The 15,103-nt window shown below is 47.3% G+C and overlaps 1 protein-coding gene across 3 annotated transcripts in view; it reads left to right on the top strand.

The window, feature by feature from the left end:
• LOC140428683 (myosin-7-like) overlaps positions 1-15,103 on the top strand; it is a 324,346-nt gene that overhangs the window by 277,651 nt on the left and 31,592 nt on the right. For all 3 annotated transcript variants that reach the window (XM_072515412.1, XM_072515413.1, XM_072515414.1), the window contains one exon: positions 10,230-10,345. In XM_072515412.1, coding sequence (XP_072371513.1) covers positions 10,230-10,345 — 116 coding nt within the window. The remainder of the gene's footprint in view (positions 1-10,229; positions 10,346-15,103) is intronic.

Below are 15,103 nucleotides of genomic sequence, written 5' to 3' on the forward strand. Positions count from 1 at the left end.
AAACTCCTAACAAGGTGACTGCTCCTTTCCTATTTCTGACTTCAACCCATACTACCTCAATAGGGTGATACTCCTCGAACTGCCTTTCTGCAGCTGTTATACTATCTCGAATTAATAATGCCACCCCCCCACCTCTTTTACCACCCTCCCTAATCTTATTGAAACATCTATAACCAGGGACCTCCAACAACCATTTCTGCCCCTCTTCTATCCACGTTTCCGTGATGGCCACCACATCGTAGTCCCAAGTACCGATCCATGCCTTACGTTCACCCACCTTATTCCTGATGCTTCTTGCGTTGAAGTATACACACTTCAACCCATCTCAGTGCCTGCAAATACTCTCCTTTGTCAGTGTTCCCTTCCCCACTGCCTCATTACATGCTTTGGCGTCCTGAATATCGGCTACCTTAGTTGCTGGACTACAAATCCGGTTCCCATTCCCCTGCCAAATTAGTTTAAACCCTCCCGAAGAGTACTAGCAAACCTCCCTCCTGGGATATTGGTGCCCCTCTGGTTCAGATGCAACCCGTCCTGCTTGTACAGGTCCCACCTTCCCCAGAATGCGCTCCAATTATCCAAATACCTGAAGCCCTCCCTCCTACACCATTCCTGCAGCCATGTGTTCAACTGCACTCTCTCCCTATTCCTAGCCTCGCTATCACGTGGCACCGGCAACAAACCAGAGATGACAACTCTGTCTGTCCTGGCTTTCAACTTCCTGCCTAACTCCCTAAACTTGTTTATTACCTCCACACCCCTTTTCCTACCTATGTCGTTGGTACCAATGTGCACCACGACTTCTGGCTGCTCCCCCTCCCCCTTAAGGATCCTGAAGACACGATCCGAGACATCCCTGGCCCTGGCACCCGGAAGGCAACATACCTTCCGGGAGTCTCGCTCGCGACCACAGAATCTCCTATCTATTCCCCTAACCATTGAATCTCCTACAACTATTGCTTTTCTATTCTCCCCCCTTCCCTTCTGAGCCCCAGAGCCAGACTCAGTGCCAGAGACCTGGCCGCTAGGGCCTTCCCCCGGTAGGTCATCCCCCCCAACAGCATCCAAAACGGTATACTTGTTTTGAAGGGGAACGGCCACGAGGGATCCCTGCACTGTCTGCCTGTTTGTTTTTTTCCCCCTGACTGTAACCCAGCTATTCTTGTCCTGTACCTTGGGTGTGGTTACCTCCCTGTAACTCTTCTCAATCACCCCCTCTGCCTCCCGGATGATCCGAAGTTCATCCAGCTTCAGCTCCAGTTCCCTAACACGGTCTTTGAGGAGCTGAACTTGGGTGCACTTCCCGCAGGTATAGTCAGTGGGGACACCGGTGGTATCCCTCACCACCCACATCCTACAGGAGGAGCATGTAACTGGCCTAGCCTCCATCCCCCCTTACCTTACAGAATATAGCTGCTGTGTGGACTAACTAGATCTCCGCCCTCCGACTCTGCTCCCAGTCAGCTACACTTCCTGTAAACTCCTGGCTCTCTTCGCACTCTTTGCGGAAATGTCGGAAACAAAATGAAAGGAGCACCTTACTCCCTCCTCACCTAACTCCCTCGGTCACCAAACTCTCACTATCGCACTCAAAAAGCACCAAATTCAGCACTCCCTCGGTCACCAAACTCTCACTATCGCACTCAAAAAGCACCAAATTCAGCACTCAGTGCAAACACTGAACAATGAAGAAGTTCTCAAGATGGGAGAAGAGGAAAGAGTTATTGATTATCATCAATCAGGACCCGGCTGGATTGCCCGATTGTGAAGCAGATATTGAAGGTGGCCACGCGACGATTAGAGGGATAGAGATTAGAGTGGGGAAAGAATGAAGATCTTGGAGAACTTGAAATTGTAAATAGGAGATTCCTACTCGGAATGAGATGAGGAAAATGAGCAGAGCACCTGTTTTAAACAGATCACTTTTGATCACCCTAGCCCCAAATCACAGAGCTATGGACATTCAGAGTAGCATGGAGCAAGTAAACATATTGACCAGTTGTGAGAATAACACAGCCAGTTCTCCCACGTCTTGTGTGGGGCACAGTCTGCTGACGAAAGCCCTCAGCATGAAGATGCTGCTCATTCTGACTTTGTGTCTGTCCTTCAGACGTTTATTCTGCTCATTATAACCAGTTTTACGTTGTTGGAAAATGGAGACATGGGGCGCGATTCTCCGACCCCCCCACCGGGTCGGAGAATTGCCGGGAGCTGGCATGAATCCCACCCCCGCCGTGTCCCGAATTCTCCGCCACCAGAGATTCATTGGGGGCGGGAATCGCGCCTTCCCGGTCGGCGGGCCTATCCCCGGGGATTCTCCGGCCCGCGATGGGCCGAAGTCCCGCCGCTGTCAACCCTCGCCAGCCGGCGTGGATTGAACCACCTACCTTACCGGCGGGAGCAGGCGGCGCGGGCGGGCTCCGGGGTCCTGGGTGGGGTGCGGGGGCGATCTGGCCCCGGGGGGTGCCCCCACAGTGGCCTGGCCCACGATCGGGGCCCACCGATCCGCGGGCGGGCCTGTGCCGTGGGGGCACTCTTTTTCTTCCGCCTTCGCCATGGTCTTCAGTATGGGGGAGGCGGAAGAGACCCCCTCCACTGCGCATGTACGAGGATGCCGTGAGCGGCCGCTGATGCTCCCGCGCATGCGTCGCCCGGCGAAGTCCTTTCGCCGCCGGCTGGTGTGGCGCCAAAGGCCTTTCCCGTCAGCCGGCGGGGCACAAATCACTCCGGCGCGGGCCTAGCCCTTCAAGGTGAGGGCTTGGCCCCTAAAGGTGCAGAGAATTCGGCACCATTGGGGCGGCCCGACGCCGGAGTGGTTCCCGCCACTCGATTACGCCGGGACCCCCCGCCCCGCCGGGTAGGGGAGAATCCCGGCCATGGGGTCCGATTCTCCCAAAGAATTTCTCAGTTAAGTTGTGGCGGGTTTTTCAGGGAGATCCCCGCCGGCTCTGCTGGCAAGTTCCCCGCCGCTATTCACTGTCACTTAGTCACTGTTTTGGACCCCGGGGAGTTTCTCACTGAGGAGCTGAACAGAGAGATCGGGCCACCATTCTGAAAGGGTGACCCGATCTCTGAGTGAGCTTCTGAATCCCCCACACCCCCCATGCATGGGCAGTGTAACCCCTCACACACATAGGCACTACCCCACATCCCACTATGGGGTCCCAGGAAGTGTCCCCTCTTAAGGCACCACCAAGCCCCCTTACAGCACCCCTTCCCTTCCAGGACCCCCACCCATCACCCCGCCAACCACCCAGAGGCCCCTACGTACAAGCCCTGCACTCCCCCACCCTCAAACCCCCTCCTTCACTCTCTTTTCATGGGCAAGGCCCGCTTGCCCCTTGGCCGTTGGCACTGCACTGTGGCAGTAAATGCTGGCCGAGCCAGAGAAGGCCAGAAACAAATTTGACAAGAGAATAACTTTAAATTGAGTTGATCCCTGCTCCCCATTCCCAGCTCCCTGCTCCCCGTTCCCAGCTCCCTGTTCCCAGCTCCCCGCTCCCCGTTCCCAGCTCCCTGCTCCCCGTTCCCAGCTCCCCGCTCCCCGTTCCCAGCTCCCTGCTCCTCGTTCCCAGCTCTCTGTTCCCAGCTCCCCGCTCCCCGTTCCCAGCTCCCTGCTCCCCGTTCCCAGCTCCCCGCTCCCCGTTCCCAGCTCCCTGCTCCCCGTTCCCAGCTCCCCGCTCCCCGTTCCCAGCTCCCTGCTCCTCGTTCCCAGCTCCCTGTTCCCAGCTCCCCGCTCCCCGTTCCCAGCTCCCCGCTCCCCGTTCCCAGCTCCCTGCTCCCCGTTCCCAGCTCCCCGCTCCCCGTTCCCAGCTCCCTGCTCCCCGTTCCCAGCTCCCTGCTCCCTGTTCCCAGCTCCCTGCTCCCCGTTCCCAGCTCCCCGCTCCCCGTTCCCAGCTCCCCGTTCCCAGCTCCCCGCTCCCCGTTCCCAGCTCCCCGTTCCCAGCTCCCCGCTCCCCGTTCCCAGCTCCCCGCTCCCCGTTCCCAGCTCCCCGCTCCCCGTTCCCAGCTCCCTGCTCCCCATTCCCAGCTCCCTGCTCCCCGTTCCCAGCTCCCTGCTCCCTCACTATCGGCTTGTTCTTTGTCAGGAATAGAGAAGGCCGAGGGTCACCCAATAAAAAGCACTTTGCAAAGTATGAAAGGTTTATAGAGTGGACACGGAGAAGATGTTTCCACTTGTGGAAAAGATCAAGGACCATCAATATAAGACAGTCGTCACTCCGAAATTCACTCAGGAATTGAGGAGAAACCTTGTTGTGTGCAGAGTGTTGGGAATGTGGAACCTCCGAACTCTGGAGCGGTTGAAGTGAATAGTATTGAGACATTTAAGGAGGAAGCCGGATAAACACGTTAGGGAGACAGGATTGGAGGATATGGTGATTGGGTCATGGATGTGTTGGGCTGAATGGTATGTTTCTGTGCTGAAAATACTTCCTAAATCTGCCAAGCCTGAAATATTCCAGCACTACACCCAACACAGAGATGTGCTGGTGTGGAGAGGGGGTGTAGGATTGGATGGCACGGAAGTGGTGGGAGAGGTGACCCAACTGCCCCTGGGCCAACTGTGACCCTTAAAGCTCCATTTATTGGTCACGTAACAGCCTCCTCCCCATCCCCACTTGTATTTCACCAGAATGGGGCAGGTTAGAGGCCCAATCCTATTCTACTCCCCTTTCCCCTTATTCCACCCACCCTTCCGATGGTGGTCCCACGCCCTTCACCCATGGGGCCTGGCAGTAGAGACATCACCCCCCCCCCCTCACCCCAGTCGTGGTCTTTGCACCTAGGGGTGCCGCCAGGTCAAGGGCATTACAGCACAGGAACAGGAACAGGCCCTTCAGCCCTACATTTACGGACATTTGATTGACCAACAACTCTCCGAGACGGGATATCCTCCCAGATGGGGGCAGAGGTCTTGCCCTGAGCCAATTGTTCGTCCGACAGTCACCTCAAAGTGTTTGTTAAAAGGAGGCAGTTTGCTCCTGACCATAATTTATGATTTTCTTTCAATGATAACTAGCATTCACCCAAAGACTCCAGGGTGACTTGTAGGAAATAATTTGTGTGTGAAATCTCTGAAAGTTCCTCCACTTCCTTAGTTTATTCAGATTTGAGGAAGACCAATTTCTAAATCCAGAACAGCAAGAAGCTCAATGTGTGGTGGAAATGTTATTTAATTTAAATCAACTTACCATGCAAAAACTGACTGGAAACAACCATGCTTCCAAACATTATTTCAGTCTGTAGAACTATAGGGGGAGCTAGTGAGAGCTTCAGGACGAAGTAGGAGTTGAGTTGAGTTGAGTTAGTTGAGGTGAGTTGAGGTGAGTTGTGTTGAGTTGAGTTGTGTTGATTTGAGTTGAGTTGTGTTGAGTTGTGTTGTGTTGAGTTGTGTTGAGTTGTGTTGAGTTGTGTTGTGGTGTGTTGAGTTGATTTGAGTTGATTTGAGTTGAGTTGTGTTGAGTTGAGTTGTGTTGAGTTGTGTTGGGATGAGTTTGAGTTGAGTTGTGTTGAGTTGATTTGAGTTATGTTGTGTTGGGTTGTGTTGAGTTGTGTTGGGTTGACTTGATTTGAGTTGGGTTGAGTTGGGTTGAGTTGTGTTGTGTTGGGTTGTGTTGAGTTTGAGTTGAGTTGAGTTTGAGTTGAGTTGAGTTGTGTTGAGTTCTGTTGAGTTGCATTGAGTTGTGTGGGTTGTGTTGAGTTGAGTTGTGTTGTGTTGTGTTGAGTTGGGTTGTGTTGTGTTGGGTTGAGTTGTGTTGTGTTAGGTTGTGTTGTGTTGTGTTGAGTTGGGTTGGGTTGAGTTGTGTTGTGTTGGGTTGGATTGTGTTGTGTTGGGTTGTGTTGTGTTGAGTTGAGTTGTGTTGAGTTGATTTGAGTTGAGTTGTGTTGTGTTGTGTTGGGTTGTGTTGAGTTGTGTTGTGTTGTGTTGAGTTGATTTGAGTAGAGTTGGGTTGTGTTGAGGTTGAGTTGTGTTGAGTTGATTTGATTTGAAATTAGTTCTGTTGTGTTGAGTTGTGTTGAGTTGTGTTGAATTGATATGAGTTGTGTTGAGTTGTGTTGGGTTGTGTTGAGTTGTGTTGTGTTGAGTTGTGTTGAGTTGTGTTGTGTTGAGTTGATTTGAATCGAGTTGTGTTGATTTGATTTGTGTTGTGTTGAGTTGTGTTGAGGTGAGTTGTGTTGAGTTGTGTTGAGTTGTGTTGAGTTGTGCTGAATTGATTTGTGTTGTGTTGAGTTGAGTTGTGTTGAGTTTGAGTTCAGTTGAGTGTGTTGTGTTGGGTTGTGTTGTGTTGTGCTGAGTTTGAGTTCAGTTGAGTGTGTTGTGTTGTTTTGAGTTGAGTTGTGTTGAATTGTGTTGAATTGCGTTGAATTGTGTTGAGTTGTGTTGAGTTGAGTTGAGTTGAGTTGTGTTTGAGTTCAGTTGAGTGTGTTGTGTTGAGTTGAGTAGTGTTGAGTGGTGTTGTGTTGTGTTGTGTTGTGTTGTGTTGTGCTGAGTTTGAGTTCAGTTGAGTGTGTTGTGTTGTTTTGAGTTGTGTTAAGTTGAGTTGTGTTGAGTTGTGTTGGGTTGTGTTGGGTTGAGTTGTGTTGAGTTGTGTTGGGTTGTGTTGGGTTGTGTTGAGTTGTGTTGCATTGTGTTGAGTTGATTTGAGTTGATTTGAGTTGAGTTGAGTTGTGTTGCATTGTGTTGAGTTGTGTTGGGTTGTGTTGAGTTGTGTTGAGTTGAGTTGTGTTGAGTTGTGTTGAATTGATTTGTGTTGTGTTGAGTTGAGTTGTGTTGAGTTTGAGTTGAGTTGAGTGTGTTGTGTTGTGTTGGGTTGTGTTGTGTTGAGTTTGAGTTCAGTTGAGTGTGTTGTGTTGTTTTGAGTTGAGTTGAGTTGTGTTGCATTGTGTTGAGTTGATTTGAGTTGATTTGAGTTGAGTTGAGTTGTGTTGTGTTGTGTTGAGTTGTGTTGGGTTGTGTTGGGTTGTGTTGGGTTGTGTTGAGTTGTGTTGAGTTGTGTTGAGTTGTGTTGAGTTGTGTTGAGTTGTGTTGAGTTGATTTGAATCGAGTTGTGTGTATTTGATTTGTGTTGTGTTGAGTTGTGTTGAGTTGTGTTGAGTTGATTTGAATCGAGTTGTGTTGATTTGATTTGTGTTGTGTTGAGTTGTGTTGAGTTGTGTTGAGTTGAGTTGTGTTGAGTTGTGTTGAATTGATTTGTGTTGTGTTGAGTTGAGTTGTGTTGAGTTTGAGTTCAGTTGAGTGTGTTGTGTTGTGTTGGGTTGTGTTGTGTTGAGTTTGAGTTCAGTTGCGTGTGTTGTGTTGTTTTGAATTGAGTTGAGTTGTGTTGCATTGTGTTGAGTTGATTTGAGTTGATTTGAGTTGAGTTGAGTTGTGTTGCATTGTGTTGAGTTGTGTTGAGTTGAGTTGATTTGAGTTGAGTTGAGTTGTGTTGCATTGTGTTGAGTTGTGTTGAGTTGATTTGAGTTGAGTTGAGTTGTGTTGCATTGTGTTGAGTTGTGTTGAGTTGATTTGTGTTGAGTTGTGTTGAGTTGATTTGAGTTGAGTTGAGTTGTGTTGAGTTGTGTTGCGTTGTGTTGCGTTGTGTTGCATTGTGTTGCGTTGTGTTGCGTTGTGTTGAGTTGAGTTGAATTGTGTTGAGTTGAGTTGCGTTGTGTTGCGTTGTGTTGAGTTGTGTTGAGTTGTGTTGAGTTGTGTTGAGTTGTGTTGAATTGTGTTGAGTTGATTTGAGTTGAGTTGAGTTGCATTGTGTTGCGTTGTGTTGTGTTGCGTTGTGTTGAGTTGATTTGAGTTGTGTTGAGTTGATTTGAGTTGTGTTGTGTTGAATTATGTTGAGTTGATTTGAGTTGATTTGAGTTGATTTGAGTTGAGTTGAGTTGTGTTGAGTTGATTTGAGTTGTGTTGAGTTGATTTGAGTTGTGTTGAGTTGTGTTGTGTTGAATTGTGTTGAGTTGATTTGAGTTGAGTTGTGTTGAATTGTGTTGAATTGAGTTGATTTGAGTTGAGTTGTGTTGCGTTGTGTTGCGTTGTGTTGAGTTGTGTTGCGTTGTGTTGCGTTGTGTTGCGTTGTGTTGCGTTGTGTTGCGTTGTGTTGAGTTGAGTTGAATTGTGTTGAGTTGATTTGAGTTGATTTGAGTTGATTTGAGTTGTGTTGCGTTGTGTTGCGTTGTGTTGCGTTGTGTTGCGTTGTGTTGCGTTGTGTTGCGTTGAGTTGAGTTGTGTTGTGTTGTGTTGAGTTGTGTTGTGTTGAATTGTGTTGAGTTGATTTGAATCGAGTTGTGTTGATTTGATTCGTGTTGTGTTGAGTTGTGTTGAGTTGAGTTGTGTTGAGTTGTGTTGAATTGATTTGTGTTGTGTTGAGTTGAGTTGTGTTGAGTTTGAGTTCAGTTGAGTGTGTTGTGTTGTGTTGGGTTGTGTTGTGTTGAGTTTGAGTTCAGTTGAGTGTGTTGTGTTGTTTTGAGTTGAGTTGAGTTGTGTTGCATTGTGTTGAGTTGATTTGAGTTGATTTGAGTTGAGTTGAGTTGTGTTGCATTGCGTTGAGTTGATTTGAGTTGAGTTGAGTTGTGTTGCATTGTGTTGAGTTGTGTTGAGTTGATTTGAGTTGAGTTGAGTTGAGTTGTGTTGCATTGTGTTGAGTTGTGTTGAGTTGATTTGTGTTGAGTTGTGTTGAGTTGTGTTGAGTTGTGTTGAGTTGTGTTGAGTTGTGTTGAATTGTGTTGAATTGTGTTGAATTGTGTTAAGTTGATTTGAGTTGAGTTGAGTTGTGTTGAGTTGTGTTGAGTTGTGTTGCGTTGTGTTGCGTTGTGGTGTGTTGTGTTGCATTGTGTTGCATTGTGTTGCGTTGTGTTGCGTTGTGTTGCGTTGTGTTGAGTTGAGTTGAATTGTGTTGAGTTGAGTTGCGTTGTGTTGAGTTGTGTTGAGTTGTGTTGAATTGTGTTGAGTTGATTTGAGTTGAGTTGAGTTGCATTGTGTTGCGTTGTGTTGTGTTGAGTTGATTTGAGTTGTGCTGAGTTGATTTGAGTTGTGTTGTGTTGAATTGTGTTGAGTTGATTTGAGTTGATTTGAGTTGAGTTGAGTTGAGTTGTGTTGATTTGAGTTGTGTTGAGTTGATTTGAGTTGTGTTGAGTTGATTTGAGTTGTGTTGAGTTGTGTTGTGTTGAATTGTGTTGTGTTGAATTGTGTTGTGTTGAATTGTGTTGAATTGTGTTGAGTTGATTTGAGTTGAGTTGTGTTGAATTGTGTTGAATTGTGTTGAGTTGATTTGAGTTGAGTTGTGTTGCATTGTGTTGAGTTGTGTTGCGTTGTGTTGCGTTGTGTTGCGTTGTGTTGCGTTGTGTTGCGTTGTGTTGAGTTGAGTTGAATTTTGTTGAGTTGTGTTGCGTTGTGTTGCGTTGTGTTGCGTTGTGTTGCATTGTGTTGCGTTGTGTTGAGTTGTGTTGCGTTGTGTTGAGTTGTGTTGCGTTGTGTTGCGTTGTGTTGCGTTGAGTTGAGTTGTGTTGTGTTGTGTTGAGTTGTGTTGTGTTGAATTGTGTTGAGTTGATTTGACTTGAGTTGCGTTGTGTTGCATTGTGTTGTGTTGTGTTGAGTTGATTTGAGTTGTGTTGAGTTGATTTGAGTTGTGTTGAGTTGTGTTGAGTTGATTTGAGTTGATTTGACTTGATTTGAGTTGATTTGAGTTGAGTTGAGTTGAGTTGACTTGTGTTGATTTGAGTTGTGTTGAGTTGATTTGAGTTGTGTTGAGTTGTGTTGTGTTGAATTGTGTTGAGTTGATTTGAGTTGAGTTGAATTTTATTGCGTTGTGTTCCATTGTGTTGTGTTGTGTTGAGATAATTTGAGTTGTGTTGAGTTGATTTGAGTTGTGTTGAGTTGTGTTGTGTTGAATTGTGTTGAGTTGATTTGAGTTGATTTGAGTTGAGTTGAGTTGACTTGTGTTGATTTGAGTTGTGTTGAGTTGATTTGAGTTGTGTTGAGTTGTGTTGTGCTGAATTGTGTTGTGTTGAATTGTGTTGAGTTGATTTGAGTTGAGTTGAGTTGAGTTGTGTTGCGTTGTGTTGAGTTGTGTTGAGTTGTGTTGAGTTGTGTTGAGTTGAGTTGAGTTGCGTTGTGTTGAGTTGCATTGTGTTGCATTGTGTTGCGTTGTGTTGCGTTGTGTTGTGTTGTGTTGTGTTGTGTTGTGTTGATTTGGGCAGGGCTGACTGGGTTATTGATTAACAGGATTTCCTTTTCTGTCCAGGGTGCCCTTGAACATGAGGAAACTAAAACTCTGAGGATCCAACTTGAACTCTCACAGATAAAGGCTGAAATTGAACGGAAACTGGCAGAAAAGGATGAGGAAATTGATACGTTACGGTGAGCTAAATGATCGTCTAGCTATATTATTCTTCATTGTGCTTCGGAAACTCCTAAGAGTGAAAGCAGATTGATAAAACAGTGAAATGTCAGGAGATTTTAATCAGGATTGTCTACTTTTCCCTCACTCAGAAACAATTGCCTTCCCTGTACTCCCCTCCCCCCCTCCCCTCCCCTGCAGAACATAATTAACCCTTCCTATTTAAGCGTTCATTCCACACATTCACCTGTTAGTTGAGCTCCCCCAGCTTCCCTTCTTCTTCCTGACTGACTCCTGATCACAGGGAACTGAACTCTGCCGTAATCAACAACAGCAAATTGAGAATGTGTATCATACCAATGCAAAAGTCTTTGTTTCAAACAGGAAAAGACTCCATGAATATCTAAAAAAAAACAGAAAATCCTGGGCAATCTCAGCAGCTCTGACAGTATCTGTGGAGAGAGAAGGGAGCTAACATTTTGAATCTGGATGACACTTTGTCAAAGATGAATATCTCAATTCTATCAAGGACAGAGCCTAACAGCCCTCGCAGACGTCAGGTTATTATGCTAGAGGTGGGTGTGAGCAGAGGACCCCTGGGACAGGCAGTGAGCACCACCTAGAGGTGAATGAGGAGTAGTGGCACAATGTTATTGTCACTGGACTAGTAATTCAGAGAGCCACGGTAATCCCAGAAGACCCAGGTTCAAATCCCACCATGGCAGATGTGAAATTTCAATTTGAATCTGGAATTAAGTCTCATGATGACCATGAAACCATTGTTGCTAATTGTAAAAACCGATCTGGCTCACAATGCCCTTTTACCTGGTCTGACCTACGTGTGACTCCAGACCCACGGCAATGTGGTTGACTCTTAACTGCTCTCTGAAATGGACGAGCTAGTCACTCATTTCAGGGGCAACTAGGGATGGGCAACGAATGTTGGTCCAGCCAATGACTCCCAAGTTCAATGAATAAACAAAAAGAATGCGAGCAGATGGCCCTGGGGCAGGTAGTCACCAGCAGCACCTAGTGGAGAGTGAGAGAGGAGGACCCTGAGACAGGAAGGTAGCAGCACCTAGAGGAGAGAGACAGGAAGGTAGCAGCACCTAGGGGAGAGGACTGTAGGACCACCTTGAAACAAGCATCCAGCAGCACCTGAAACGTAACATCAGAAGCGAAACACACACTCATTGGTTGGTGAAAAATTACTGTTGGAGAGTCATCAAGTAGCTGAAAAGGAGAAAAACACATTCTTTAATTTTTTAAAAAGGGACAGTGACATTTAAGTAAACAACAGGAAAATACAGTTACGTTGAGGGGGATAAAATAAAGTTGCATATCTAAAATTGAGTTAATGTAAGGGAAGTAAATTGGAGTCACGGTAGGACAGCTCCGTCATGTGGAATGCGTGTCTTTTGTATGTGGGAAGTTGTGGCTGCAACTCCTGGTGTTCACGGTCACAGGTGCAGAAAATGTCACCCAACTGCAGAACCTGCAGGTCTGGGTTTCAGAGCTTGAATTGGAGTCACAATGGCACATCCACATGGCTGAGAACTCCATTCAGAGGGGTGGTCACACCCGTAGCTTAGGAACCTGGAGGCAGAAAGGAAATGGGTGACTAGCAGGCAGTCCGAGAAAACTGTGTCTGTAGATGGGACTGCAAGATGCTGCAATTCCAGGGTGAAGGATGCCACGGAGTGACTGCAAGACATTCTGCTGGGGGAGGGGGATCAGCTAGAGGGCATGGTCCACGCTGGCACCAATGACTTGGGTAGGAAAGGGCATGAGGTCTCCTAAAGCCTTAGGGAGCTAGGAAGGAGATTGAAAAGCAAGACTTTAAAAGCAGTAATCTCAGGATTGCTCCCAGACCCACGTGCAAGTTAGTGCAGCAACAGGAGAATTGAGCCATTAAACCTGTGGCTGGAAAGCTGGTTTAGGAGAGAGGGCATCAGATTACTGAGGCAGTGGGACCAGTGCTGGGGAAGGTGGGACTTGTACAAGCCAGTCTACACCTGAACAGGATTGGGACGAATATCCTTGCAGGGAGATTTGCGGGCACCATTGTGAAGGTTTTAAACTAGATTGGCAGGAGATGGGAATTTGGGGGCAGAAGTACTGGATGGACTGGCATCCTTGAACAGGGATAAATCACCAGGGCCGGATAGATTGTATCCCTAAGGAAACCAGGGAAGAAATAGCAGATACTCTGAGGATCATTTTGCAATCCTCACTAGATACAGGCGAGGTCCCAGAGGATTGGAGGTCTGCAACGTTGTACCATTATTTAAAAAGGGTGTGAGGGAGAGGCCAGGGAACGATAGGCAGGTCAGTCTGACTGCGGTGATCGGCAAATTATTGGAAACAATTTCTGAAAGGCAGGATAAATTTCACTTAGAAAAGCACAGATTGATCAGGGATGGTCAGCATGCTTTTGTTTGGGGAAGATCATGTCTAACTATTGAGGAAGTAACAAGGAGGATTGATGAGGGTAGTGCAGTGGATGTTATCTACATGGATTTCAGTAAGTTACTTGACAAGGCCCCACATGGCAGACTGGTCAGAAAAGTGAGATCTCATGGGATATGGGGGGAGGTGGCAGGTTGGATCCAAAATTGGCTCAGTGACGGGAAACAAATTGTAATTGTTTAATGGATTGGATTTGCGAATGGAAAGCAGTTTCCACGGTGTTCCACAGGGCTCCGATTAATGATTTAGACTTAAATGTGGGAGGTGTGATTGGGAAATTCACAGATGACTCAATAATTGACGTGTGGTCGATAGTGAAGAGGATAGTTGTCAACTCCAGAAATGTCAGTGGTTTGGTTGGGTGGGCAGAGAAGTGGCAAATGGAGTTCAATCTGGAAAAGTGTGAGGCAGTGCGTTCGAAGAGGACAAACAAAGCAAGGGAATGCTCAATAAACGGGAAGATATTGAGAGGGGTTGAGGAAGTGAGACACCTTGGAATGCATGTCCACAGGTCCCTTAAGGAGAGGTGGATAAGGAGGTGAAGAAAGCAGATAGAACACTCTTCTTTATTGGCTGTGGTATGGAATACAAAAGCAGGGATGTAATGATGGAACTGTAAAACACACTGGCTAGGCCACAACTGAGGTTTTGTGGACAGTTCTGGTCACCACATTATAAGAAATATATAATTGCTCTGGAGAGAGTGAAGAGAGAGATTGACAAGAATGTTGCCAGGGATTGAAAATCACAGCTATGACGAGAGATTGGATAGGCTTGGGTTGTTTTCATTAGAACAGAGGTGATGGAGGGGTTTGAGGGATCTGGATAGAGTGGAGAAGAAAACTGGTTTCCCCAGGCTGCGGGTTAATTACCAGGTGGCACAGACTTAACGTGATTGCCGGAGCGATTCGATTGGTCGTGAAGAAAAACCTTTCACCCAGCGAGTGGTGGGTATCTGAAATGCACCGTCTAAGCTGGCGGTTGAGGCTGAAACACTAAACTCACTTAATAGGTACCAGGATCTACATTTAAAGTTTTGGAACTGGCATGGCTACGACCAGGTGCAGGAAAGTGGGCTGAATAGCCTCTTTCTGCACCATAACTTTTCTATGTTCCTGTCAGATAGATGTGTCCAACCTTTTCTGGTCACGCCACATGACAAGGAACAGCTGAGTTCAGGGGACACCGCAAAGGTCATCAGTCCTGACATCATGCTGGCCGCAGTACAGAATATTGATGCACCAGCAGTTAGTCACCTCTCAATATCCTGGGGTTACCACTGACCAGCAAATGAAATTGGTCAGTTTTATATAAATACTATGGCTACAAGATCAGGTCAGAGGCTGCAAATCCTGCAGAGAGTAACTCATTCCCTGACTTCCTAAAGCCTGTCCACCATCTACAAGGCACAAGTCAGGAGTGTAATGGAATACTCTCCACTTGTCTGGATGAGCGCAGCTCCAACAACACTCAAGAAGCTCGACACCATCCAGGACAAAGCAGCCCCGCTTGATTGGTACACCACCCACCACGTTAAACATTCCCTCCCTCCACCACCAATGCACAGTGGCAGCCGTGTGTAGCATCTGTAACATTCACCAAGGCTCCTTAGGCAGAACCTTTACCATCTAGAACCTGGGAGCCCCACCAGCTGGAGGTTCCCCTCCAAGTCACTCACCATCCTAACTTGAAATATATCGCCGATCCTTCACTGTTGCTGTCAAAATGCAGACACACACTCCCTAACAGCACTGTGGGGGTACCTACACCACACGGACTGCAGCGACTCACCTCCACCTGGCCAAGGGCAATTAGGAAAGGGCAACAAATGCTGGCCAGTGACGTCCACAAGCCAAGATAATATTTAAAAAACCTCTCCTGTAGTAACTTTCATGTCAGTATCAATTGTGCAACATGTCCATGCTGTTCTTCAGCTGCGGCAAGGCCGCAGAATATACTCGGGGGTGGCGGGGATGGGGGTGGGGTGGGGGTGGGGGTGTTTCAATGTCCATTTCAATGTAGCTTGATAGCAGCAATACTTACCCAACTGCCCAAACATTCCAGACTTGGTTCGTGGTAAATTGGTGAGAATATTAATGAAAAGGGTAAAATATATTTGACCTCATCCTCACCAATTTCCCTGCTGTGGATGGATCTGTTTGTGACGGTATTAGTGGGAGTGACCAGCACAGTCCTCGTGCAGACACAGAGGACACCCTCCATCGTTTCTGACCTTTGACATCAGGCTCACCTGACGGAGTGGCATCAATGTCGGGCAGTAAAGGTGAGCAGCGAAGACCCTGGGCACA

This window comes from Scyliorhinus torazame, chromosome 8, assembly GCF_047496885.1.
Source record: "Scyliorhinus torazame isolate Kashiwa2021f chromosome 8, sScyTor2.1, whole genome shotgun sequence".
NCBI classification, from domain to species: domain Eukaryota; kingdom Metazoa; phylum Chordata; class Chondrichthyes; order Carcharhiniformes; family Scyliorhinidae; genus Scyliorhinus; species Scyliorhinus torazame.